This window comes from Lycorma delicatula, chromosome 10, assembly GCF_047948215.1.
Source record: "Lycorma delicatula isolate Av1 chromosome 10, ASM4794821v1, whole genome shotgun sequence".
Classification (NCBI taxonomy): Eukaryota; Metazoa; Arthropoda; class Insecta; order Hemiptera; family Fulgoridae; genus Lycorma; species Lycorma delicatula.
In genome coordinates, this window is record NC_134464.1 from 54,512,594 (window position 1) to 54,539,698 (window position 27,105).

At 31.7% G+C, this 27,105-nt stretch overlaps 1 protein-coding gene across 2 annotated transcripts in view; it reads right to left on the reverse strand.

The window, feature by feature from the left end:
- The window catches only part of LOC142330815 (high mobility group protein 20A-like), a 43,944-nt gene that overhangs the window by 13,619 nt on the left and 3,220 nt on the right, over positions 1–27,105 (reverse strand). For both annotated transcript variants that reach the window (XM_075376245.1, XM_075376246.1), the window contains exons 2-7: positions 24,183–24,364; positions 20,400–20,519; positions 17,364–17,488; positions 5,671–5,811; positions 4,275–4,350; positions 2,567–2,782 (exon numbers count right to left, since the gene is read on the reverse strand). In XM_075376245.1, coding sequence (XP_075232360.1) covers positions 2,567–2,782; positions 4,275–4,350; positions 5,671–5,811; positions 17,364–17,488; positions 20,400–20,519; positions 24,183–24,357 — 853 coding nt within the window. In that variant the 5' untranslated portion in view covers positions 24,358–24,364. The remainder of the gene's footprint in view (positions 1–2,566; positions 2,783–4,274; positions 4,351–5,670; positions 5,812–17,363; positions 17,489–20,399; positions 20,520–24,182; positions 24,365–27,105) is intronic.

Below are 27,105 nucleotides of genomic sequence, written 5' to 3' on the forward strand. Positions count from 1 at the left end.
GTGCAGAGTTCCAAACCCTAAAACACTTAGTGGAACATTCCATACACTACGAGAAATTGGTACACACATAATAATAAGAAATAGGTACTTTCCAGTATTAATACTTATTGTGACATTCTGCCCATCATGATGACCATGCCAACATGATGAAACCATTATCAAGGCTACTCAACACACAGTCAAGGTGTTAGAACATGACACCTTTCCTAGGAGTTCGGAGATTACCAGACTATGGTGTGGAGGATACTTCATAACAAGGTATATCCTTAGCATAAACAAGAACAAAATCTTCAACCAAGAAATCTTCATCTCCTCTTCATTTGCAATATTACAACTAATTACATATGAACCAGCTAACTGGATTATTCATTCACCCAAAACATCTAAATTCTGACATTTACTTGGAATTCCTTAAGGAAAAAGTTTTCAGTTACTAGATACTACATATAATTTCAGCACAATAGTGCGCCTCCCCAGTTTTTATGTCACATTAGCATACTTAAATGAGCAATTTCCCGAGCGATAGATAGGCTGTGGTGGGCCACACCTCTGGTCACCAAGATCACCTGATCTAACATCATTAGATTTTTGCATGTGGGATTGGATGAAAAGTATTGTGTAAAAGAGAAAAGTCTTCATACATATGATGAGTTGGAAGCTCGTATTACAGATGCTGCTGCGCAAATTAAGGAAAGTCTTGCAGAATTGCAGAGAGCAGTGCTAGCAGCCAAATCTATTGAAGTAGGAGGACAAATTTTTCAAATTACATTTTTTTAAATTGTATGTTAACTTCATTTTCTGTAGTTTATATTTAAAAGTTTTCATATGGTAAATGTTAGTAATAAATACAAATTTCTTGAACTAGTATTTGTTTTTTATTAGGTTATTTTATATCAATTTTTTAGAATTAATATGTCTACAGTAATGATAATAAATTTTATGCATTAGTCATTTAATAAAGTTGAATTAGAAACGTAAACAATTGTGTTTTGAGACAAAACTTTTATTTTATGTCAGATATTATGAAAACTACTGAAGATATGGTTCTGGAACTGGTTTTATTCAATTTGTCAGGTCAATAACCATCAAGTTTATGAGGGAAACCATCAGTTTCCCCCTTAACCGGGTTCATAGAATTTCAGTAGTTTTATTTTACTCTGCCCAGAAAACAAGGCGAATTCTTTTGCCATAACTCGGTAACGTAGCATTTCTGGACCCAAGTTTATATGAATTTTTTTCATTATTTCACTAATAGAATTAGCTCAGAAAGCACCACTAACACTTCTTAATTCATCCTGTTTAAGAATTACAATTTGTTGAAAGGTTTGTATATAAAAGAGAAGGCACCAATTGAAATTCATCCATGATTCATTTGAAATATTGGTGCTGTAACTTTTAAGATGCTGTAGTATAAGTGTAATGGGGAATAAATGAGTGGCAACCTCTCCCATCAGCATATTTTGTCCAAATAACTGGTAACTGCTGTGCTTTGCTAAAACGTTTGAAAGAAAAATTCAATCTTTATTTAGCATAATTAGGAAGACTGACATTACTCATGACTGATTCACAGTACTGTAAAAGTAAGCTACAGGTGGGTCCACAATTTAAGTAGAAAAGACAAAAATCGTATGAGTCTGTATATCCATCAATCATGTTTTCTATTTAAAGTAAGATAATAATCGATTCTTGGAGTGAATAATTACTGCAAAGGAATAAAGGTATTCCATTAACCATCTTGAAATAACCCCGATCCATGTTGGTAAGCATCCAAGTGCAAAACAGTGGCATGAACAATTTCCCACCTTTTAACAATTTTTTTCTTCTATGATTTTGTACCTAGAAAAACACCAAAAAAGAGGGTGACACTGGTAGAGTTAGTGTAAATATGCATCTTTTAAAAGACATAAGTATTTCCATAAAAATAAATTATTTATGTGCATTGGAGATGGGAAACCAATTTTCAACTTCTCCTGACATGCCAGGAATACTGTAATAGATAAAATTAAATTTATTTAATTCAAATAAACAGCCATGAAACCTATATAAAAAAACTTAAGTAACAAAATTATCATTCAAGTTAAAATAGCTCTCGATAAGTTATTAATAGTTCTTAATCTAATATTATAAATCTCTGGCTGGCTTGAGTGTTCATTACATAGCAAAGGTAGCCTAGAAATAGGCGATCTCCTATGAGAATTGATTGAAATATAAAAATATTGAAAATTATGCCTAAGCAATCTAGTCGTACATGAAAGTCAAAAAGTTGCAATAAATTAGATCAGTCAAAATAACTAGTCAAAATTTTATAGGCAAATATTAAATCTATCCTAATCAGAAACAATTCAATACTTAGTATTTTTAACAAATTCAAAATATGAATAAAGTTAAAATATGAATGAGTAAAGTATTGGTAAAGCGAATAGGATTTCAGATTTATAGACAGCATATCTAAGAAAGATTTTACGTGGTATTGCTAGTAATTTTAATCGCAAATCAGCAAAAGGTTGCCAATCAACAGAGGTATAAGTTAATAACAGAACTGTAAAAGAAAAAAACTTAATTTTACCTGGTAAGGGTGTATTAGAAAAGCTTGCAGTAAGAGTAATACGAAGTTGCTGAAGATGTTGTTGTAATGCTGCATTGTTATTTCGTTGTTGTTGGGTTTCAACAGTTAGTTTTTCAAGTGCTGAACGCATACCCTCCATATGCTTTTGTATAATTGCATTCTGTTGTTCATAGTCTGTATTACTTTTTCTCAACTGACGTAACTCTGCTTCACGAGCTATAAAAATAATGTTATTAATTTAAGTAAAGTTTGAATTTTCTTTGAAATAAGGCGAGTTAATATATCTATAAAACTAAATAAACTTCTGTTAGTACTTAAAAATAACACAGTTTTATAGCTAATGGAATAGAGCTTAAAACAGATTTCATAGCTTAGTACTAGTATTTCAGATTTTTTACTTCTAGTCAGCTACACCAACTTTTAAAATTCAATATAATATGCTATGCTGTTTATGATTCAGCTGATTTAATAATTATTTTTAATTTTGGCTACTTATATTTGTGATGACTTTCTTAAATCTTTTATGTGTGCAAAGCACCACAGTTAGAAGAGGTAAAAATCGGAATTGCTTCCTCTAACAGTAATGATGTAGATGATTTTGCTGATCCCTCTGGTGAATACAATGAAAATGTTGGTTATAGAATATAACCCATGTTTTGATGGGCTTGAGGTGTACTGATGTGCAATAATGTATTCAGATTGTTGAAGGCAATGAAACTACTTCCCTACTGACTTTCTCGACTACCAGGCAGGGATGCTTGTTATTTTTGAAAAATATCTATTGATTATGTCAGGTTTCCTATAATTGTTATGGTAATGTTACTAAACATCCATATTTAGATTTAATATTTTTTATATATTAACAAACATCCATATTTTTTAGATTTAAGGATGAATGTTAGTAAGTTTTATGATATATAAAATATATCAAGATGTGAATTGACAGTGATCAGGTAATTCATAGCCAAAGTATTTTATACTCATTACTCTGAAACTACTTTCTTGTCCAGGAACTTCTGGCTAACCTCCAAATACTTCATACTGGCTTCCGTCATACCGATATTGTCTTCAGGATGTTACTTCTCTACAATACACAAACTATACAGAAATAAAGCAGGGGACTTTTGAAGTGATAAAATAATCTACTGTGATTTGATTATAACTTTGGAATTTAATAGATAAGAATGAAAATCTGAATCCTAATTTGTCTGCCTAGATTAAGTGTGAAAATAATTATCAGAAAAATACAACCCTTGGAAGTGTCCTGGCAAAAAAAAAAATACATTTTTAAATTAACTTCAGAAGTTGAAATTTTTGAAGAAAACTGACTTCATTTAAAAGATTAACAAAATATAAAAGTAGTATGATTAAAATGCTGTATAACTTTTGTACGGTTTCTACTTAAATATTTGTTATTCCTGCCCCTTAAAAGGGTGAGCCTTTGGCTTCTATTCATAGAATATGAACCCCAGGAAATATATTTCTCCTGCTATGTTGATGGATGAATTAGTATTGTTTTCTTGCAATCCAATAACTCTGTAAACGTATTAATAAAAATAAATAAAATTATAATTATTAAACATAGAAATTATGATATTTATTAATAATTTTTCTTTTCCTTCAAAACTTTAAAAAGATCTAAAAGATAGAATGGACATTATTGCTGACATATCACAACAAATTTATACCAATGATACTAATTACAAACCTTTATTATGATCTAAGAACTCTTCAGTGAAAATTGGAATATCAAATCCACTGATATCAGCTTCTTTATCAGGTTCCTGCAAAATAGATCAATCAAATTATAATAACCATTTGTATCAATTATATGTTATTAGAAAAATTATTTACTTATGTAATGATCCAAGAGTTGAGTGGGCTAAATAGTTTCTTGTAAACTGAAACGGGAACCATTAACAGGTAATGTAACAAACAGAAATAGGTTATATCACATAAAAATAGTATGCCTGTTGTGTGATAACATAACCTTAATGTGAATATGGCACCTTTAAGATTCCAAGCAGGCTTTTTAAGGAAAGTAAGTGGCAAAATGGTTTACTGCTGTCTTCTTCACCAACCCAAATATATTATTACACGGAATGTTTTGCCCATTGAAATGCAGGTAATATTCAACCCTAAAAATGGCACCTTTATTCTGTCCACCTCAGATTGCATACTGGACATCATTACTTTCAGAGAAAAAAATTCTAGTTAGTGAGACTTTTTCTTCTGATAATTTATATGCATTACAGTCACAAGAAAGGGGGCAATGGATGGTGTAAACCTACAAGTTAATGTACCTTTTCTGGTTTGAAACAGTATGTTATAAAAACACTGCCTCTCTCAGTGGTTAGGATTGGGGGGTAGTTTCATACGAAAGAAACAAAAATCACACACAGGTGACCATGAAATATGATTTAATGTTCAATTTCTTTCAGCCTTTAACAAGATAAATTTATCAATATGCACTTCAACTAAATTAAATATTCAACCAGTCGGTAATGAAATTAGGCCAGTTGTAGAACAATGAAGTTACTCTAAATTTATTTATATATTTTCAAAATACAGTGGCTGATGAAAATGTATTATGCACTGAAATGCAGTGAATTAACTAAAACAAAATCTTTATATTGATCAAAATTCTGAAATATAAAGATATACTGCATTCTAACTAAAGAGTATTTTACCAATAATGAAAAAAAAAACTGCTGATCAAATTTTGTCTACTTTACAGCATTTAACATTTGGCAATAAAAAGGAAATAACTACATCAGTTATTAAAGAAGACCAAAGTATAAAAGATATTAATAAAATTAAAAAAATTATTTTTCAATTCTTTAAAGTTTGATGTTTTGAGGTCAGTGCCAACTTAAAAACGGCTAAACATTAATCAATTTAATGCTGACGTAAAATAAAAAATAAAAATAAGAACTGAAAGTATAAAGTATATTTTATTTAAAATATTTTAGTTTAATTATAACCTACGCTCATCAAAATAAGAATTATATATTAAAAATAAGGATTGAATGATAAAATTATGAAAAAAGATAATAATAAAAATTATATAAGTACTATAAGTATATAAGTATATAAGTACATACTTTCATTTCTTCCTGTGGCTCTTCTTTTGGCTTTTTACCAGCTTGCTGTTGAGTGAATATTTTATATGCTTCAGTTTGTTTGTACGCGTTCATCTCTTGCAAGTATCGTTCACGATCTTGTTCAGCTGCATTAAGGTATTGCTAAAATTAATGAAAGAAAAAATTAGCAAACGTAAAAATAAAGAGTAAACGGATCAGTTTTCACAAGCATATATGATAAGCATAAGCATATAAAGTAGCATAAGATCCCTATAAATTACAATAAAAATTATAAACCAATATATTTTACATGCTAAATGGTTGATATAAACTGGAAAGACTAATCTCAAAAATAAAATTTTTTATAGTAAATAAATTCTACAAAAAGCAATCTAGGATCCTAGATGGCCACTTTGTTTGCTATACAATCCTTATCAATACAGACACAGTATAAAAAAAAAATAAATAAAACAAATGCAGAGTGATTCATGTAGTGTTAACACTTTCTGAGCTCATGTTACTACAGAAATAATGAAAAAAGTTGGTATAAACATGCATCTGGTAATACTGTGAGTTATAGCTAGTGATTCACGCAGATTCCTGGGCGCAATCTTTTCTTCTGGTTTTATTTTACTAAAAAATAAAACCAACTGAAATTCTAGGAACCCAAATTAAGGGGTAAACTTATGGTTTTTGACCTGACGAATAAAACCAGTTCCAGAACCATATCTCCAGCATTTTTCAAAATATCTGACATAAAACAAAAAACTTGTCTAAAAACAGATTATTTTATGTTTCTAATACAAAAACTTTGCTGAATGACTGACTAATGCATAAAATTTATTATCAAAACTGTAGAGAAATTAATTCGGAAAAATTGAAGTAAAATAACCAATAAAAAAAAAATACAATTTCAAGAAATTTGATTTTATTATTAACACTTATTGTATGAAAACTTTTAAATGTTATCAACTATAGAAAATGAAAACATACAACTGATACAATGTTAAAAAAATGGAAATACAATTGAAAATATTACTAAAGTTTACAGTAAATTTTTAAAAATCTGTCTTTCTACTTAATAGATTTGACTGCTAGCATTGCTCTCTGCAATTCTGCAAGATTTTTCTTAATTTGTGCAGCAGCATCTGTAATACAAGCAAACAACTCTTTACATGTATGAACTTTTCTCTTTTACACAATAATTTTCATCCAATCCCACACACAAAAATATAATGGTGTTAGATTAGGTGATCTTGGTGACCAGAGGTGTGGCCCACCAGTCAATTCATTGCTCTGGAAATTGCTCATTTAAGTATGCTAATTCGACATATAAGAACTGGGGAGGTGCACCATCATGCTGAAATTACTTGCAGTGTCTTGATGCTAGTGGAATATCTTCTAATAGCAGCAGCAATTGTCCCTTAAGGAATTCAAAGTTAATATCGGAATTTGGACATCTTGGGTGAATGAATGGTCCACAATTAGCTGACTGTAAACTAGACCACACCACACATTGTTGGTAAATTGGTGTTGGAAATTACGTCCTACTGTCGTGTTTGGATTGACGTTTATCCAACTGATTGTTGCAAAGGTTGACACCATCCCAAATAAACTGAACCTCATTAGTAAAGAAAATCAACCTGTGCAATCAGCAGTTCATATTTAATTAGTTGCAATATTGTAAACGAAGAGGAGGATCTCTTGGTTAAAGATTTTGTACTTGATTGTGGTAAGAATACAGCTTGTTATGAAGTGTCCTCCATACCATAGACTGGTAAACTCTGAGCTGCCAGGAAAGGCATCATGTTCTAACACCAGGACTGCGTTGAGTAGCCTTGATAATGGTAATGGTAATGCTGAGAAGTATATCCGTTTTTCACACTGTATGGATTGTTCTACTAATCGTTTTAAGATTTGGAACTCTGCAGTTAGGAAAACGTCTTCGATATTCTACAGCAGCAGCTGTTGGATATCCATTAAATACCCCCAAGATAAAAACCATGTCGGTCCTCATATGTAAATAACTGAGGCATTACTGAAGAATTCCCAAATGAAAACAAACACACACACTTGAACTACACTGTACTGGTAACAATTCACAGAATATGCAATGCAATGACATGACAAAATGCATTGTCGACCAGCTGATTTCTGGTTAACAATTTATGAAATCATGTTAATTATTTTCAATTTAACAATGAATTCGAGAAAGATACATAAATTTTACTGTTTGAACAGGGGGGGAGGTGGCGACCAGCTGATTTCTGGTTAACAATTTATGAAATCATGTTAATTATTTTCAATTTAACAATGAATTCGAGAAAGATACATAAATTTTACTGTTTGAACAGGGGGGGAGGTGGCGACCGGAATCGTCACAAGGAGGGTGGTCTCCCCCTATGGGGTTTGGGATGTTTGAATAACATAAGTACTGGTTTTTTTATTTTATTAACTTTTTAATTTTATTTTTAATCTTTAATTCAATGTTATTTTTTGTATCCTTGCACTTTGTAGAAAAGCAATTCCTTTATTTTCATATAGTGTTACTAATAAAATAAAATTTCTTGAACTTGTGTATTTGTTTTTTTTAATTGGGTTACTTTACATCATTTATCTAAGAATTAAATTATCTACAAGGTTTGATAATAGATTTGATGCATTTATAAGTCATTTAACAGAGCTTTTATATTAAAAATGTAAAAGAAGTGTTTTTAGACAACAAATATTTCTGTTTTACATCAGATATTATGAAAACTACTGGATATATGATTCTGGAACCTATTCATCATTTTATTCAATTTGTTAGGTCAAAAATCATATGAAACCATCAAGTTTAGTTCTTAATTTTGGTTCCTAGCATTTCAATATGGTTTTATTTCACACTTCCCAAGAATCAAGGTGAAATCTTTCACTAGTCGTAACTTGCTAACGGAGCGTTTCTGAACCCATGTTTATATGAACATTTTTCATTATTTTCGCTATTAGAATGAGCTCAGAAAGCATCAGTCACTTACTTACTTTTTCGTGTCCGAGCAATGAGACATTAAAACCTTTGCGACCAGTATTGTGCCACCGAAACACCAGAAGCATTTCCTTGCCATAGATCTTCTAGTGTGCACTTGGTTGGGCAGAGGGTGAATTTTAGGAGATGTACAGAGTCCTGAATCTCACTGCACTCGCAGTTCAGGTCGTTAGGCTCTATTTGACGCCATCTAGCGCGGTTAACTCTGGTTCGTGCAACCCCAGTTCGAAGCTGGTTTAGTCACCCACGTTTGCCAGTCCAGGTCATGTCCTGGAGGTGTTGGAGCTCTTTTTGGGAACCATGGAGGGGGCTCGATAGATGTAGAGTTCAAAAATCCCTTTCTCAATTTCAGTCTCGGAGGGGGTGGTCGCTCCATCTGGTACATTGTATGTCATGTATCGAAAGATTGTCTGAACCGTTCAATGTACTCGGCTTCAGCTCGATGCATTCCAGGTTCCTCCATGCCTGCCGCTCGGTGCAACTTTTCAATAGGAGTGGGTTTCATACATCCCGTTATTAAACGACAGGTCTCGTTCAGCGCTATATCAACCTTTTTGGTGTGTGATCTGTTCCACATAGGACATGCATATTCAACTGTTGAATAGCACAAAGCTCTAGCTGTCGTCGACAGGAAGGTTGGCTTAGCACCCCATTTACTGCTTCGGAGTTTCCTCAGGAGATTGTTCCTCATAATTACTTTCAACATTGTGCTTTGACAGTGAGCCCTATACATAAGTGATCTGTCTAATATAACTCCAAGGTACTTTGGCGCTTCTGAGTGTTCCAGCTGCTGATCGTTCCATATAACATTCAATCGTCTTTTTGCTTCCCTGGTTTTCAGATGGTATGCGCATACAATTGTTTTCGCTGGATTTGGTTTTAAGGAGTTTGTTTTATAATACTCAGTTAAACCATTTAGGGCTGCGGTAAGTCTCTTCTCAACTTCTGGAAAAGTTCGATCTTGAACAGCCAAGGCAAGGTCGTCCGCATACAGGAAATGCTCAGCCTCGGGGAAGATACGTTGATCGTTGGTATACAAGTTGAAAAGTAAGGGTGATAGCACACCGCCCTGAGGCAGTCCATTCCTCTGGTTTCTCCAGCGACTTTTCTTTCCTTTGAAGCTAACATAAAAACGGCTGTTCTGTAGTAATGATTCTACTATTTTAGCTAGTTGGTGATCCCCTGTTGATATAAGTATTCTTTAAAGAAGCAGTCTGTGGTTTACTGTATCGTAAGCCGCCGATAAGTCGACGTACGCAACGCCTTTGATGAGTTTCTCCTGAAAGCCCTGTTCAATGTGCTCTGTCAGCTTTAAGACTTGACCTGCACAGTTTTTGCCCGTTACTAAATGAACTAAATCACTAAATGAACATTAGCAGTCACTAAATGAACATTTAGTGACTGCCCATCAGTCACTAAATGAACTACTCTCTGTATAGTATAAACACAACACAATGAGTATTTTCAGCAAAATTTATGAACATGAGTACAAATGACAAATAATAGAAACAACTGATGTCAATTTAGGCAATCCCAATAGAAAGCATAAATTTAGTTTAATGATTAATATAAAACTTTTCTCAAGAAATATAGATAGCATTAACCTTAAATCACCCAGATATTACCATTCAAAAACAAAATTTAAGGGAGGTGAAAATAGCTTTATGTTCTTAACTGAAAACTTTCTCAAAACAATCTTTAATAATTTAATATTAAAAATATTGGTCTTGTTTAGTAATTGTGATTCTTCATAATTGTTCATACAGTATGTTTCTACATCACTACCTAATTCTTGCTTATCATTACATTTTTTAAAACTATAATTTCTGATAAACTAACTTTATGATCAGTTTCCAGGCAATGCTGGGCTACAACCAATTTTTTGGATCTCCTATATTTATGAGCTTAATGCTCCTCTATTCTAGTCTATTGCCTTTACAAATTAATCCTCTACTTTTCTGAAAAGGGGTTGTTTTGCTGCATTCGCTAAATTTATTTTGTAGATTCTTTTGAGTACGCTATTAAAAAAAAGTATGTCTTTAGTAAAATACTGTTCTCAGCTGTAACTTTAAAAAAAGTATTTCTCTGTGTTAAGCCAAAATCAATCTACAAACGATGTGCTCTGTGAACTATCACATTGAAAACTGCCATCCTTTGTAAAATTTTAAGCTAAATTTACTCTCTCTCTCTCTCTTGGGATTGCCTAAAATGAAAATTTTCATTTTATAGTGTTTATATGCCAATATTTTTATTATTATTTCTTATTATTTTTTTTATATAAATTTAATCTATAATTTAATTTTGGTTCCTAGAATTTCAGTACGGTTTTATTTCACACCTCCCAAGAATCAGGGTGAAATCTTTCGCTAGCTGTAACTCGCTAATGGAATGTTTCTGAACCCATGTTTATATGAACATTTTTCATTATTTTTGTTATTAGAATGAGCTCAGAAAGCGTCAGTCATTACATGAATTACTCTCTCTGTACAGTATATACACAACTCATCAGTACTGACAGTGATTGCAAAATGGTCAAAAGGTGACATTTACTAACAACGATTACAAAACAGTCAAAATAGGCATCTGTAATTAGATTTTAAATAAAATTTTTACAAAAGGTAATGAATTGGATTGTTTTCCAATTCATTAATGAGCTATAGAAAAAAAAATTATTACAAAAATTATTGATTTACTGAAAGGAAAGCAGAACAAAGTACATTCTGACATAATAAATAATAAAATATAAATTTACACTGATATAATAAACTTATAAATAGGATTGTATCAGTACTTCACAATGTATTTAATAATTAACTTATCAATACTGAATAAAAAAACAAGTTTAATAATTATTAGTGACTCCGTTGGGTCTGTAGTGCAAAGCAAAGTTTTTAAAAGTAAGGTTTAATATTAGAAATACACCTGAGTTTTTTTTCTATATTTAACCAAGATCTACATTTTGTTTTCAAAGCAATCACTGCAAAAATCTAGTTTCGCAAAGGCAGGTTGTTGAAAAACAACATGGAAACATTCATTTTATGAAATGCACTTGTTTTCAGAAAACTCATCATTCACCCCTGTCCAAAATTCAAAGAGTGATTACTAAATTGTCTTTTTTATTTCGCTACTTGCTGTGAAGTCTATGAAGATTTCTTCTTCGGCAGTTGAAAGCCCATCAGGAGTATTTTGAAATAGATCCCTAACCCACTCGTAGCTTGCTACCAAGTTGTCATCAGCAAGAAAATACTTTTTTAAATTCTTTGCAAGCATGGCTAAATGAATTTCAATGGTTACAAAAACAACTTTCACATGTTGTTCTTCAGCCTTGTAAATGTTAACACATTCATCCACACTTGCAAACATTTCTAGTTTTTTTGCTTTAAATTTCTGTTCGACAATAACAACTTTCTATAAAAAGCATTACTGCTCATATCCAATATATGTCTTTGCTCCTTGGAGTTGAAGATTCAAGGTAATTAATGTCTTGAATATGTTTACCACATTACAAATAACCATCTTGAAACTTCTTGGTTTTCGGTCAGTTTTCCTCTTTTAGAAAAATGACCATTTCATATCCTAATTCATAAACATGGTGCAAAAATTTACCACATGATAACCATCTTGCCTCACAATAAGATAGTAACGCTGAATGTACTGCACCCATGTCTTTATAAAGTGTAGAAAAGATTCTTTATTTTAGGAGTCTCATTTTTATATAATTTACTATGGTTACAACCATCGTTAGCACAATATTAGACCAGAACTCATTTCTTTGGAAGCCAGAGTTTCTCTATGGATCAAGCAATGTGTCCAGATACATGTGGAGATTTTTGTTTCTCAAGTGCTTGTATACTTTGGAATCTTCCAAACATTGAACGAGCACCATTGGTGCATATTCTGATGCAATTTTTTCACTCTATGTTTGCCTTGTTTATAAAATCATTCAAGATAGTAAATAATGTGAAAGGTATTGCTTTGAGCTCTATTGGTTTACAGAATAGTAGTTCTTCTACTGCTGACATACCATCACAAAATCAAATATAGGCAATGGAATGAGCATCTTTATTACTATCTATTGCCTCATCAAGCAGAATTGAAAACAATTTGTCACGCAACTTCCTGAAAAGCTGATGTTGTACATCTTCAGCTATATCACCGATAGAGGTTAGTTTCTACAATCTCAATTGCAACTAGCAAAATAAGCTCTTCACCAATGGTGTGACGCTTTTTACACCTGGCTATTTTATATGAAATTTTGTAAGAGGTAAGTAAAGGTTTTCCATTCACAAAGTTTTTTTTAAAAATCATGTTTGCTTTTCATATGATTTTACTTTGAAGAATTCTCAGGGTTTGTTAATGTACTCTCTATGAAGTGTTTCCAAATGTCGTTTAAGTTTATTAGGTTTCATGCTGTCTGCTAATACTCGCTTATGCCTACTTAAAAATTTATCCATGATTCTGTATAAATCCACTACCGGTGAATAGTAATACTGTGAACTGCAATTAACATGCAAATTACAATAGACACATTCACGATGGATTCGATAGCGATAAAAAGAATCGACTTGACTGAGACTGGCTGGAATTGAACAAGGTGCAGCATTTATACACTATGAAAATTATAATTGAAAATTCTGTTGCAAATACTGAAAGGTTGACAAATGCTGGCCTAGAATGTGGAAATGAATAATAATTATCAAATATATCAGCAATAAACACAATAAAATAGAAAGCTTAATGTAAACTTAGCAATTTATATAAAAATATTTTTGAGAATCCATGGATTCATTATCTTTTATATTATATAAGATAATGTATAACCTTATATACATACATGGTAATTGTCATTATTACAAGCAAAAGCTTGGACATTTAAGTATTGTGGCCTGCATATTTTAAGCGAATGAAATGGTATATAAAAAATTGTTAGAATCTTGCTAGATATTGAATCTGAAACCTATTGACCTAATGGTAAACACGATACAGACTATCACAGGTAAATTTGTTACCTAGTATTATTAATAAAGGTACAATGTTTTTTAATTTAAAAATACTTTCAGTTTTTCAGCAATCAATTGGAAATATTTACAGAAAAGTAATATCATTTTGTTTAGATACAGTTTTTTAAATAATAACTACCCAACTTTTATATAATCAAACTTTTATAATGTTCTAATCAAACGCATATATAACGTCTATATGCCTACAAGCGCCCATGATGATGATGAGGTAGAGTGTGTATACGAAGAGATTGATGAAGCAATTAAACACGTAAAAGGAGATGAAAATTTAATAATAGTTGGAGATTGGAATGCAAGTATTGGAAAAGGCAAGGAAGGAAATATAGTGGGTGAATACGGGCTGGGCAAAAGGAATGAAAGAGGGGACCGACTTATAGAGTTTTGCACGAAGTATAATTTAGTAATTGCCAACACCCAATTTAAAAATCATAATAGAAGAATATATACTTGGAAAAAGCCAGGCGATACTGCAAGGTATCAGATAATTATATCATGGTTAAGCAAAGATTTAGAAATCAACTCGTTGACTGCAAAACTTACCCTGGAGCAGACATTGATAGCGACCATAATTTGGTGATAATGAAATGTAGATTGGGGTTTAAAAACCTGAAGAAAAGGTGTCAGATGAATCGGTGGAATTTAGAGAAGCTTGAGGAAGAGGAGGTAAAGAAGATTTTTGAGGAGGACATCACAAGAGGTCTGAGTAAAAAAGATAAGGTAGAAAATGTAGAAGAAGAATGGGAGAATGTTAAAAAGGAAATTCTTAAATCAGCAGAAGCAAACTTAGGCGGAATAAAGAGAACTGGTAGAAAACCTTGGGTTTCAGACGATATATTGCAGCTGATGGATGAACGTAGAAAATATAAGAATGCTAGTGATGAAGAAAGTAAAAGGAACTATCGGCAATTAAGAAATGCTATAAACAGGAAGTGAAAACCGGCGAAAGAAGAGTGGATTAAAGAAATGTGTTCAGAAGTGGAAAGAGAAATGAACATTGGTAAAATAGACGGAGCATACAGGAAAGTTAAGGAAAATTTTGGGGTACATAAATTAAAATCTAATAATGTGTTAAACAAAGATGGTACACCAATATATAATACGAAAGGTAAAGTCGATAGATGGGTGGAATAAATTGAAGAGTTATACGGAGGAAATGAATTAGAAAGTGGTGTTATAGAGGAAGAAGAGGAGGATGAAATGGGAGAAACAATACTGAGATCTGAATTTAAGAGAGCATTAAAAGATTTAAATGGCAGAAAGGCTCCTGGAATAGACGGAATACCTGTAGAATTACTGCACAGTGCAGGTGAGGAAGCGATTGATAGATTATACAAACTGGTGTGTAATATTTATGAAAAAGGGGAAGTTCCGTCAGACTTCAAAAAAAGTGTTATAGTCATCATACCAAAGAAAGCAGGAGCTGATAAATGTGAAGAATATGGAACAATTAGTTTAACTGGTCTTGCATTAAAAATCTTAACTAGAATTCTATAAAGAAGAATTGAGGGGAGACTGGAAGAAGTGTTAGGAGAAGACCAATTTGGTTTCAGGAAAGGTATAGGGACAAGGGAAGCAATTTTAGGCCTCAGATTAATAGTAGAAGGAAGATTAAAGAAAAACAAACAAACATACTTGGCTTTTTTTGGACCTAGAAAAGGCATTCGATGACGTGAACTGGAATAAAATGTTAGCATTTAAAAAAAATTAGGTTTCAAATACAGAGATAGAAGAACAATTGCTAACATTTACAGAAACCAAACAGCAACAGTAATAATTGTAGAACATAAGAAAGAAGTTGTAATGTAAAAGAGGGTCCGACAAGGATGTTCCCTATCCCCGTTACATTTTAATCTTTACATGGAAATAGCAGTTAATGATGTTAAAGAACAATTTAGATTCGGAGTAACAGTACAAGGTAAAAAGATAAAGATGCTACGATTTGCTGATGATATAGTAATTCTAGCCGAGAGTAAAAAGGATTTAGAAGAAACAATGAATGACATAGATGAAGTTCTACGCAAGAACTATCGCATGAAAATAAACAAGAACAAAACAAAAGTAATGAAATGTAGTAGAAATAACAAAGATGGACCAATGAATGTCAAAATAGGAGGAGAAAAGATTATGGAGGTAGAAGAATTTTGTTATTTGGGAAGTAGAATTACTAAAGATGGATGAAGCAGGAGCGATATAAAATGCCAAATAGCACAAGCGAAACGAGCCTTTAGTAAGAAATATAAATTGTTTACATCAAAAATTAATTTAAATGTCAGGAAAAGATTTTTGAAAGTATATGTTTGGAGTGTAGCTTTATATGGAAGTGAAACTTGGACAATCGGAGTATCTGAGATGAAAAGATTAGAAGGTTTTGAAATGTGGTGCTATAGGAGAATGTTAAAAATCAGATGGGTGGATAAAGTGACAAATGAAGAGGTATTGCGGCAAATAGATGAAGAAAGAAGCATTTGGAAAAATATAGTTCAAGAAGAGACAGACTTTTAGGCCACATACTGAGGCATCCTGGAATAGTCGCTTTAATATTGGAAGGACAGGTAGAAGGAAAAAATTGTGTAGGCAGGCCATGTTTGGAATATGTAAAACAAATTGTTAGGGATGTAGGATGTAGAGGGTATACTGAAATGAAACGACTAGCACTAGATAGGGAATCTTGGAGAGCTGCATCAAACCAGTCAAATGACTGAAGACAAAAAAAAAAAATCAAACTATCATAAATCCTGGCACATAACCCAAGATTTTAGAACCAGAAATATGATTAAAAAAGTTCCGATTGACTTCTACGTTGGAACTAAAGATAAATTGTTTTTTTTTCTTAATATTCAAAATCACAAATAAACAGTTAAAAAAAAGTAATCCAACAATAATTATTATACTTCATTAATAAAATACTGTTTGTTCAAAAATGTCTTTATGCAAGTTTTCTTGGTCGAGAATTGTTTTTCCCCTACTTCTGTGCAATCAAATTTATAAATGGAAATTTAATAATGTTATCATACAGTCTGTCTTTATACACTCAATGCATTGTTCTCTCTAATTCAGACTGCCATGCTCCGCCTGATACGTTGGTGCATTTTGAACTAGGAATTTAAAAAAATTGTCTCTTGGAAATCATGAACATGTTCTTGGCTAACATTGTGTTTAGAAGTATTACTTTTTTTTTGGTAAAATTAAAATTTTGAAATAGAATGAAGAATTTAATTTTATATATTTTACAACCATCACCAACAAAAAATATTGGACACCCGATTGTGTAAACAAAATATAAAATAAAATTTTACTAACATTATTAGTGTGCAAAGATGGATTCTAATGAGCAATGATTTTACAGTCAGTAATATATATCTGTTAATCTAAGAACAATCTGCCACTGCTTCCATGTCCTAAAGTAAGTGATACATGTATTATTTACCAGTACATCATTACAACAATTTTAACTTTAAAATTTAACTTTTACAGTAATCTTCTTTAACCCTTCAAAACGTGTTAAAACTGAAGTTTAACTTAATTGCTGAGGCGACTTCTACTTTTATCTCAGAATTTACAATAAACTAATAAAATATATTTCTTTCACACCTGCTAATAAACTAAGTTGAGAAAGCTAGAAAAATAATATTATAACAATTAAATAATATAAATTATACAATCATCACCTGTTTCTCATTCTGAGGGAGTTGACTCCATTCAAGTGCAAGAAGTTTAGTAATCTCCTGGAAAGGTAAATTAGGGTTTTCTGCACGTACTTTTTCTCTATGATCGTTAAGAAATCTTACATAACCTAAAATAAAATACAAAAATATGATATTAAGCCAATAATCAGTATTCTTATATAAAAATATAAGCAAAAATATAGCAGAAGTTTGTAAAAATGATATTCTTCATTAAGTTTTGTTAAAAGATGGCTTAAAAGAGTCGTTACATAAAATACACTCCTATTAAAATAACAATTTTAACAAGATAAATATTTAAGAACACATTAAACAAAGGTTTACCTAACAAGTAGCTATTATTTAAAATTTAATGTAATGCTGTTTCTATAAATGAAAGGCTTTTAATCTAATTTTAAGTAATTTAATTGAAAGATCTTTTAATTTGCTAAACAGTTTATTAAAAATAGAGATTAAAACACTTTTCTTTCTATCTATACATCTTTTGATGTGTACAAAGTAAAAACAAGCAGAAGACAATGGATGAACATAAAAAACTCAAGAGATAATTTAAGATGTAGTAATTACATTAGATTAAAAGATTAGCACAAAGCAGAAAGGGATAAAGAATAATTTATCATATCAAGAGAATGATGGCTTAAAAAAATTCAACTGAAAGGAGTTAGGGAATAAATGCTGGGAGAATTGGGCATGAACCACTTCACTGTTATTTAGGTTCTATGTATTCGCCTGCATCATGAACTGCTTTAAAGTTCCTGCACCATTGTCGCACTTTGCTGTCACTCATTGAAGTTTCACCATACACATTACTTATTTGTCGATGAATTTCAGTTGCATTACACTCCTCAGCCTGAAGAGATCGAATTACCGCACGCACTTCACTTTGTGGGAAATGCTATTGTTGTAGACATGTTTATGTGCTAGCTGTATTTTCAGAACTAAATGAAGTGATGCGGCATGAATGAAGGCCATACTAAAGACGCTGCACAAGACATATGCGCAAAGGTTCATTCAATTTTTGAGCAGGTTTTTATTTCGCGACCGATAGGACCTTGAAAAAAAATAACCCTCGTATAAAGAAAAGGTTTAAGAAGCAGATATTGAGGGAAATAATAATAAGAATAAATTGATGAAAAAAAAACAATGCTGAAAATAATGATGGTTGGAAGTGGTTTATCAAAAATGATCAAGTGCTAAAAAAATAACACTGTCGAACAACAAAGAATTTTTTTCTCGGAAAGAAAAATATGTGATTCTGATAGTGTTTTTACTCCAGAATTCAAATATGATATTGATTTTTCCCCATCATGCAAGGTTTCCAATTGACAGATTTATAATTTCAAACATTTTAATACTTTCTGACTTCTTAACTACACAATATTCAAACATTTGACCCACCTAGAAAGTAAGAAATGACGATTTTCTACTATATTTCACCTATGGAGCATCACTCTTGGTGATCCAAAAATAATCGGCCAGCATATTAGGATTCCATTTGCGTTGATACCTCTTTTCCATAGCTAAAATATCCTGATGAAAGTGTTCCCCTTGCTCATCGCTTACTGTGCCAAGATTTTCTGGGAAGAAATCTATGTGCGAGTGCAGGAAGTGTACTTTTAAGGACACAGTACAACCCAAATTTTTATAAGATTGTTGACAAAATCACGGCAATTTTCTGCTGTTTGATTTTCCAAAAAAACTCAAGGGTAACATTTTTGAATGCTTGCCAAGCTGCTTTCTCCAGTGGATTCAATGGTTCCTCAAACGTTTTATCATGTATTAATGATTGTATTTGTAGACCCACAAATATTCCTTCTTTAATCTTTGCATCACAAATTTTAGGAAACTTCTGTTTTAAGTACACGAAACCATGAATATTGTCCATGGGCTTGACGAAATTCTTCATTAATCCTAATTTGATATGTAACAGAAGTAGATACACATTTTTAGGATTACACAATGGGTCATGTTTCACATTTTTCTGTTCAGGAATGAGTGATTCGCATTTAGGACATTGTTTTCTAATGAAATGGCTTTTTCTGTCCCTACTATCCCATTCACACAAAATACAACAGCACATTGTGTAACCTAGCAGCAGACCAAGAATAGGTACAGATACCTTCAAATCACCTCAAATATTCCATCCATACACTAAGTATTGAAGCTTTTCCAATATAAATTTAAAGTTTTCATATGTTTCTTTCATACTAGCAGAGTGAGCCACACATATTGATGGGAATTTATTGTCATTATGCAAAAGCACAGCTTTTAAATTAACTTTAGAGGAATCAATGAACAAGTGCCATTCTGCTAGGTTATGTTTATTACAAAGTGTCTCCATAAGAGAAGAAATGTCATTACAAAACACTAAGCCATTTTCTTCAGAAAAATAGTCTTTAAATTCAGGATGATGATTACGATAAGTACATATCTTTATATTCTTTTGAAGAAGATTCCATCCTTTTAGCAATTTTAGGAATAAGCATTTCAGACTGTTTTTTAGATAACTTTAAATCTCGTATGACATCGTTAAGATTTTCTTGAGTCTGAAAATGAGGCTCAGATGAACTGCTTTGTTCAAAAGTTATATCATCAGAATCTGTTTCTTTTTCTTTCTTACTTCCATCAGATTCAGATCAGACTTCAATCAGATTAAAAATAAGACAAACAAAGATTTATGTGCACTCATTAAAATTTAATCCTACAACAATTCAGCCAGATGTATAAAAATTCTGCAATTTACAATTTTCTTAAGTTACTCATGAGTTTAATAGCCCAGTGTTTAGTCATTACTGAATATGATTTTTGTAATATTTATTCTAATAAATGTTTGCATAAAAAAATTCAAAACTCTATTTTTTGATTATTAATTATTTTTTAATGATGAGAGTAAGATGAATTCTGTAGGGAAAAAATGGCACTAGGAAAAAAGAAAGTTCTAAACAATTATATACTGAAATTAAATTTACAAAGAATATAAAATAAAAATCTTTATAATTAGTTTTAATAAAAAATACAAACCAGTTAATGGTTGCCGTGGTGCTGACTGATCACGAGGTGTTTTCTTTCTTTTTTTACCTTTAGGCCATCCACCACGTTTTGCATTACCATTATCTATTTTATCTGCATTCAAGCCTATTCCTAGAAAAAAAGAGATAAACAAGGTGCAATATTATTAAATGACTAAGCTATGTGGTGGTCATAAATAATCCTTATTTATTTAAAGAATTCAAAGTAGACAAATTTTACACATATAACTTATTGCATGTTTTCAAGCAAATTGCTGTTGAATTGGTTTAAAATTTAACATTAATCATGTCAAATTTAAGAGGCTACAGTAATATATAAAGGAAATGGGTACTTACATATTAACGCCACCGCAGCTACAGCTTTATTTAAAAACAAAGTAGTCAATTAGATTTTGGTGGAAAATGAACAGTCTCTTTATTAATTTTAATAAATGGTTATTTATATTTATTTGTTTTATAAATATAATTTAACCAAACTTAACCTACGCTCGCTAACCTTGACTAATTAACACCGTAATTTTTTGAGTATTTATTTAATAAATTCCGTAATTATTGCAATTATTTATTATTTAAATAATCAAAACACTCGTGTTAATTAGTCAAGATTAGCAAGCGAAGCGAGCGTAGGTTAAGTTTGGTTAAATTATATTTATAAAATAAATAAATTTATTAAAATTAATAAAGAGACTGTTTTGAATCTACGTTAAACTCTATATCGGCCCATTTTCCACCAAAATCCGATTGACTACTTTGTTTTTAAATAAAGCTGTAGCTGCGGTGGCGTTAATATGTAAGTACCAGGAAATGTTCAGCAGTGGTACAAGTATTAAATAAAAACTGTTGATGAAAGTAAAAGTGGGATGCCTACCGCATAAAGAATGAATTCACTGAACAAGTAAATACAGAAGTCACTTTATGACAAGTGAGTGAAATTAAGTTTCTGTAAAATTTACAAAGTATTGTCTACAAAATTTTTAATAAAAAAAAACTAGCCTGTTGTAAATTGGGTACAGGATACATTCTAAGAATATTGATCCATATATCCATGTGCTGCTGCCTATACAGTTCAGCATTTCCAATGTGTACATAATTAAAAACTAGACTTCTTGCTATCTAGGAGATCAAGCTAAAAAGATCCCCTCAAGATTATACACCAGATTAAAAAATGTATTAACCCATAATCCCTCCTTACAGCCCATGTTCTTGTATCTAGTGTCTTCTACAATTCTTTAATACAAGGAAAGGGTTTGCTTTTCAATGATTCAAGGAGATTGGGAGTTGAAAACAGCAATGATGAAGAGAATGCAATCTAAAGCATGGAATTTTAAGCAGAGGTAATGGTAATAAAAAACGTTGTTTTCCTCAATTTCAACAATTAGAAAATAAAACAGTAACTATAAAAATAAAGAAAGTAGTATAAATGTTGAATCATTTTTTTTCAACTGGCTCTCGTTTCATCCTCTTATATATGCCTTGTATTTTTCTACCAATTACTAATCATTTTATTACCAGCCACTGGCCAATTCCAATGAAATCTTATCCACATAAATATTAACCCTTTGCCCTCTTTTATTGAATAAAGTTCAACATCATAATTTACTGGTACACTTCTTTATCGAGTATAAGTCGACAATGAAATTTACACATAGCACTCCTTTGCAAAGTATGCTCGGCATTTTTAAACTAACTGCGGCTAAGCACAGAAATTTAAAAACAAACTATCATCTCTTTGTAAGATCGTAAACCTACGTAATATCAATAATCAATATTAAAAGAATCAAAAACAGATTGTTTTACACTTAATTACGTTCTCAAAGTGAGGTTATGTATTCTGTGAGCTCTATGTTTTGATTAAATGAAGGTTTTAAAAAAAAATTTAATTTTTTTGATAAAAGCAATTTTACCTTATACATAAGGTAACAAACCATAAATTTAATTGATAGCCGATAGGAACTATGTGATCAAAAAATTAGAGACCCAATGGCACTACTTGATTCCGTAATTGGAAGGTAAAGGATTAAACTATTAGTGGAATTTTCCTAACACATGTACATATTAACTGAATCTGTACTAGTTATCAACATTAACTTCTGAAAAAACTCTCGAAGAGTAACTTTATTTCAAAAAAGATATTTTAGTCAAATGTAAAAAAAAAACTAACACGAGATAGAATAGAATAAGCTTGCCAGCCTCCGAGGCATGAGTGGTAGCGTCTCGGCCTTTCACCTGGATGTTCTGGGTTCGAATCCCGATCAGGCATGGTATTTTTCACATATGCTACAAAACACTCATCTTATTCTCTGCAGAAAGAATTGCGAACCCAGAGAAAAAAAAATAAAATAACAGAATAAGCTTGTAGCGAGGCCAAGTCTCGCTAATGAGAAATGAGAATCACATGTCAATAAAGGAAAATAGTACAGGGTCCAGAAATAAGTTTTTGATTTCCCAACACTGCTGGTAAATTGTTGATAGTACAGAGTGTGTGCAGAAGTCTTAATATTTCAGTTACAACCATGGTGTAGAACGGTGAGCACTTCGTTACTGAAATGCATTTTAAAAATGGTGATTCTGTTATCAGCACACTGTGATAATTTCATTCACACTTTCGGCTAGGTCAACAAGCCATGGAATCCAATAAGACAATTCAGTTATGGGTATCCAATTTTAGAACTATCAATTCAGCTTTGAAGAAGAAATCACCAGGCAGGCTATGAAAGTTGAACATCCAAAAATATTGACGCAGTGAGACAAGCAGTTATACAATCATAGCTACTGGTACACAGCGTGTGTACCAGTAAACACGCTACTATGTTACAAATTTCTGATCGGACTACAAAGAGAATTTTATATACAGACTTAGTTTTATCCTTACAAAATTATGGTCATGCAGCAGCTAAATGAACGCAACTGCATTGCTTCTTCCCACGCTATTCTGGCAAATTTTCCAGTGAATTTAAGACTGTGCTGTCAAATGAAGAAGCCCATTTCATTTATTGGGTTGTTAACAACCAAACTTTTGATACTGGGAAGAAAATAATCCCCTACAACTTTGTGACTGCCCTCTGCACTTTGAGCGTGTTACAATTTGGTGCAAAGTTGCTAAATTTGGAATAATAGGGACATACCTTTTTGAGGAAGAAAGCAATCTGTTATAGTAACTTCCAAACGTTGTATAAAAATATTACACGACTTCTTGCAACAAAACTTAATGAACTTAGAAATCAAGTTAAAATTCATGGTTTCAACGAGAAGGGGCCAATGTTCACACAGCAAGACAATCAATGAATTTCCTCAGAGAAATATTCCCTGGACGTCTTATTTCACAACAAGGAGGAATCACATGGCCTGCACAGTCACCTGATCTTGCAGCATGTTTAATTTTTTCTCTGGGGACATCTAAAGGCTGAAATCGTTAAACAGAAGCCAAGAATCATTTAAAGCTGCAATCCATCAACAAATCACTGCAATACAATTGGACATAACAAGAAATGTAATATGGAATTTCAGGGAGAGGTTAAAGACTTGTATAGATAGTGAAGATCGGCATATGAAAGAGAATTTTTAAAAATTAATAAAAGGGATGTGAAAATAAATGGCAAACACTGTTCTTTCAGAATATATCTAATTTTTTTATAATTTTGTTGTAATGTCTATTTTACTTACTTCAAATCTGGGTGGGAATCCTGCACTTAGTATTTAACAATTTTCTTTTTGGAAGAAGATTTCCCCTTTCTGGTAATGTAACATATTTAAATCTTTTAATACTGTCACTTACCTGTACTCTGAGTTTCACTGGATGCTACTGATACAACAGAAGATTGTGATTGTTGAGAGACTGAAACAGGTTGGGTTTGAAGAACATGTGGCTGCTGTTGTAATGATGCAGACATTTGTAAGGATTCAGATTTAACAGAACTAGCTTCACTATTATTTACTGTAGAAGTTTCCATAATAAATCTATAAAAAAAAAAAACAACATACAAAACAAATTATCTTCAAATACAACAATTATAAAAAAGTATCAATAAAAAGGAAATTGTGAATTAAGTACAGATTAATCTTAGGAATCACAACATACATTAGATTCAGTAATTGGGAAATTTATCATACAAGAGCAAAGAGTAGGCATTTGCTGTCCTGAGGTATAATTTAAGACTAGGCCAGATCAATTACATTTTACTATTAATTGGTACTTGACCCTGTCTGTTGGCCTAGTGACCTGAACATGTAACATGCACTACATAAACCAGGGATGCTGTTGTTGAGGAGCCCTGAATAAACAAAGTTGAATGAGATATCCAGCAACTACCAGAGTCAATATACATAAGAGTATATATATATATCAATAAAAAAAAGTATACATGAGAAAAATAATTCAGAAGACATGGATCATTACATGGTAAATTAGAAAAAATCAGCAATTTATTTTTCTAAAAGTAAAATGAAAAAAAAATTAATATTACATACTCCAATATTAATATTCCCAATAAATACTTATTTTTAAGTTATATTAAAATATAAAAATTCAATTATGCAAAGAAAATGCCAAGGACTAATATTGTATAACTCTATTTAAAAAGGATCTGCTAAGAATAAATGATAAACAGTACAAATATTTTCAGATATGAGTAAACATGACATGAAATCTAAAAAGTGTTTTATTGCAAAATTAACTGCTACCCTAAATTCTTTCATGTAAAAAAAGATGTCTGCAAGTTTTTTGAAGTTCACAAAGAAAAGAGCTGATCTGAAGTGTGTGCTTCCTATTCCTTGATTTTGTGCCCAATCCATGTTTTAGGCATAGAACGATTCAAATGGTCATAGACAAAATCCATTACAATATGGCAACTTCTGTTGATACGACTGGGCATAATCCCATTCTGTACTGCATAAAAATATTTCTTATTACAGGGTAAAGTTTTTTTTTGACATGAAATTGGTAAAACCAAAATTCAAAATCTCAAGTGTTCCAAAACACTGTCAGAATGTTCCAGTCAACTACTGAATGGCAAACAGTAAAAATAACCATACTTGTTTTTATATAGAAAAGCAAGTTTTTTCTAAAATTAATGCTTTAAAATATACAATTACTTACCTTACAACTGTATACTTCCATAATCAATTGTAACTAGCATTTTTAGAAGTTCCTTTTTAATCTGAGCCTTTGCTATACTTTTTTTACAAGAGGTTATCCCTAAAGTAAAGACAGTTTCACTGTAAAAAAAGTTATTCTGAAAACTTTATGAATATTTTTTATTTCTCTTTAATTAAGTACATACCTTATACTACTTCTCTATACAATCGCCACATGAATTAAGACATTTATCGTAGAGATACACCAGGTTCAATATACCCTCATCATATTCTTCTGCCGCCAGTCCATTTAGCCACTGATTAACAGCATTTTTAAGTTCATCATCACCCATGAATTGCTTGCTACTCAAAAATTCTTTCAATTTCCCAAATAAATTGTAATCAAAAGGAGCTAAGTCCAGACTATATCGTGGGTGATAGTAAATTTCCCATCCAAATGTTGTCAGTAAATTACGTGTCGGACCCGCATCATGCAGTAGGACGATGCTGTTGGTCAGCCACCTACATCGCCAATTTTGAATGGTGTGCTGTAACTTACATAGAGTTTCGCACTAGACTTCTGCATTTAGTCATTCCACGTGGCATGAAATCAATCATCTGTGGGCCAAACCGATCCCAAAAGACTGTGGTCATCAGTTTGTGTTCAGATGGCTATGGCCTGACCTTTGTTGGTGATTACTGATGACACTGTTTTCAGATGTCTCTTTCATTCATTACATTATCACTGTACACAGCAACCAACTGCCTAAGAAGTTCAGCCGGCTTAACGTTTTAATAAAGTATGATTCCACATATTTCATAGTAGGCGGCAAGATCGATTTTCCTATTCATTTTATAACAAATAACTTACATGCGATCAAAGATATTACAATGCGACAAGTTACAGACAACAATGCAGTGTGTACATTACTGGCATGGTCATGAATGACACAGGTTCGCCAACCTTAAGGAGAAAAATTTCCCAGCGGTCTTTACTTTAGAGATATCCCTCGTACAATGGTAAATGTAACAAACATTAAATCAACAATGGATATGGCAGAAGTTAAGATATCAAATTTAATTAAACTCCTTGTTGTAAGTGAAGTTCAGATGACTGAGAAAATTTGATATAAATTCAGTAATAAAATGGATGATAATTATTTACCATTGGGCATCATGTCTTATCTTAATATTTATATACTTTCTACTGATCAATATACTAGTTTTAACTTTTAAGGGTCAGGAAATCATTATTTCAGAATTTTTATTTATCCTAAGAGATGTTGGTCTCTTAATGGGTCATGTTGCACTGTTCCTGCAGAACTGGTAATTGTCAATTTTATTTAAGATAGAGCTCTGATAATCCTGTAAAAATGTGTTTTGTGTTCATTTTTTGTAATTTGACTAATTACAATCTGAAATATTTATGAATTCTGAAAAGTAGTATTTGGGATTCCTAATCCCACAACCTATCTAAATTTTGTATGTATGGTATTTGTGGTTGGATTCACAAAATTATATCTGCTCACAGTAAGATAAGTAAACTGCCTCTTTGATAAGGGCAGTTGTAGAACCCCCAAGAGTCATTTACTGATTATTGTTGTACCTGGATGTATGTATTCCTT